Source organism: Mandrillus leucophaeus, unplaced genomic scaffold (assembly GCF_000951045.1).
Source record: "Mandrillus leucophaeus isolate KB7577 unplaced genomic scaffold, Mleu.le_1.0 Scaffold326, whole genome shotgun sequence".
Lineage (NCBI taxonomy): Eukaryota > Metazoa > Chordata > Mammalia > Primates > Cercopithecidae > Mandrillus > Mandrillus leucophaeus.
The window spans coordinates 2,083,490-2,085,371 of NW_012103432.1; the positions used below are offsets into that span (position 1 = coordinate 2,083,490).

General features: G+C 54.8%; 1 protein-coding gene across 1 annotated transcript in view; it reads right to left on the minus strand.

The window, feature by feature from the left end:
• Positions 1-1,882, minus strand: part of TMEM63C (transmembrane protein 63C) — an 87,712-nt gene that overhangs the window by 10,537 nt on the left and 75,293 nt on the right. Inside the window, exons 20-22 of the mRNA XM_011988297.1 lie at positions 1,172-1,334; positions 809-914; positions 222-389 (exon numbers count right to left, since the gene is read on the minus strand). Of these exons, the coding sequence (XP_011843687.1) occupies positions 222-389; positions 809-914; positions 1,172-1,334 (437 nt within the window). The remainder of the gene's footprint in view (positions 1-221; positions 390-808; positions 915-1,171; positions 1,335-1,882) is intronic.

Consider the following 1,882-nt stretch of genomic DNA (forward strand, 5'->3'; position numbering starts at 1 on the left):
CCAAATCCACACATGGGGACCGTGTTGGCCCAGGGCCTCCTCTTAGCCTTGAAGCTCTGCTGAGACTCTAATGCAGGCCCTTTAGGCCCAGAGAAGTCACTGGGTGTGGCCAGGTCTGGCGAGCAGTATCTTGCTTTTCTCCTGAACAGGGTCAGTGTTAAGGGACTCGCAGAGCAGTGGGGCAGGCGGATGTGGGGTCTCCAGGCAGGCTCGGTACCTACCTAACCGCAGGAGAGAGAAGAACAGCATCCAGAACAGACCCAAGAGTGGCGCAAAGATGGCCTGGGAGACAGCAGCCATGTGGATCTGCTCATTCAGTTTGGTGGGTGCGAAGGAGTAGTACATGTTATAGCGATCCGTCAAGTGCTTCATGCACAGGTAGAGCAGCCCTGGGGGGCCAAAGGTGGAAACTTATTCAGTGGCCCCTTCGAGTTTGGACCTTTGCAGCTCCAGGGTCTCCATAGGCCTGAGAAGCCAGATCCAGGGCTGTCAGAGTCAGAACAGCCCAGGATGGATTGGGGGAGCTCTGTGGTGCTGACCTCCGGGGCCAGCAGCTTCCCTTGAGCCCCCAGAACTGATTCTTTCAGCTAGGTGAAGAGTCATTCACTCATGCATTCATTCAACAAACATCCCTCGTCGGCAGCCATCCAACCTCAGCTCCTCCGTACCCCCGGCTTGGCCCTGGTCCTGACACCTCCCCGCCACAGGTCTCCTCATGCTTCAGGAGGTGGACTGATGTTGTGGGGCTCAATTCCTCCTCCCCATCTGCGGGTGTGCAGCCCTTGGGCATGCCTTGGAGATAACTCACCAAAAGGCACAATGATGGGGCAAGTGATGCTGTACGCCATCACCACGCTGAACACGTTCATCATCCACGCGTACTCGCGCCCAAACTGGAAGTCTATGGCCTGGTTCTGGGGCAGAAGGCAGGCGTCACCCTGAGGTGGCCCAGTCCCCTTGGCTTCACTACTTCTGTGGCTCCTCATCAGCCTGCTGGCAGCTCAGGCCTGGAGGCAGCCTCCTTTCCAACCCTGTAGACCAAGGTGCCCCACCGCCACCCATTCACACCGTCCCTCCCACCTCAGCCCCCTTGGTGCTTCTAGCAGGCTCTATCCCTGACACCCTCCCAAAGGAAACTGAGGGCTGTGCTCAGCAAAGGGCCAGCCTGTACCTTTCTGATGTTGACTCTTTCTGGCTCTGATCTAGAGAAGAAGAGGCGGGTGCTGTAGCAGAAGAGTGACCCCAGACGCAGCAGCTCCATGCCTGTGCCAAGTAAAGCTGCCGTGATCACGTAGTTGACAAAGAAGGCGCCGTTGTCTGGCAGGAACACACACCTGGGCAGTGAGGGAGAGGGAAGGCAGCAACAGAAGCCATGGGGAGAGGGAGAGATGTTAAAAGGGAAGAGAGAGAGGACAGCAGCAGAGGAAATGGGAGTCCGGATGGAGATACAGGTACAGACAAGGAGAATAACATTTGCTCTCTTTCTTTTTCTCTGCCTCTCTCCTATAATATATATTCCCCCAACCCAATTAAGTTAACAAGCAGTCCTCTGAGCAGGGAGGGGCAGGGACCACATAAAGCATAGGTGTGTTAGGGGATTGCATTGACTTGATCCAAAGCAAGGGTGTCTGAGCCAGGTCCAAAGACTCTGGAGAATCCATGAGTGGGTTTCTGGGGGGTCTGTAAACTAGGATGGGAAAGAATAACATCTTTATTTTCACTAATCTCTAACTGAAATTTAGCAGTTTCTTGCATTAAGAATGTGGGCAATATGGCAGGGCATGGTGGCTCACACCTGTAATCCCAGCACTTTGGGAGGCTGAGGTGGGCAGATCACCTGAGGTCAGGAGTTTGAGACTAGCCCAGCCAACATGGTGAAACC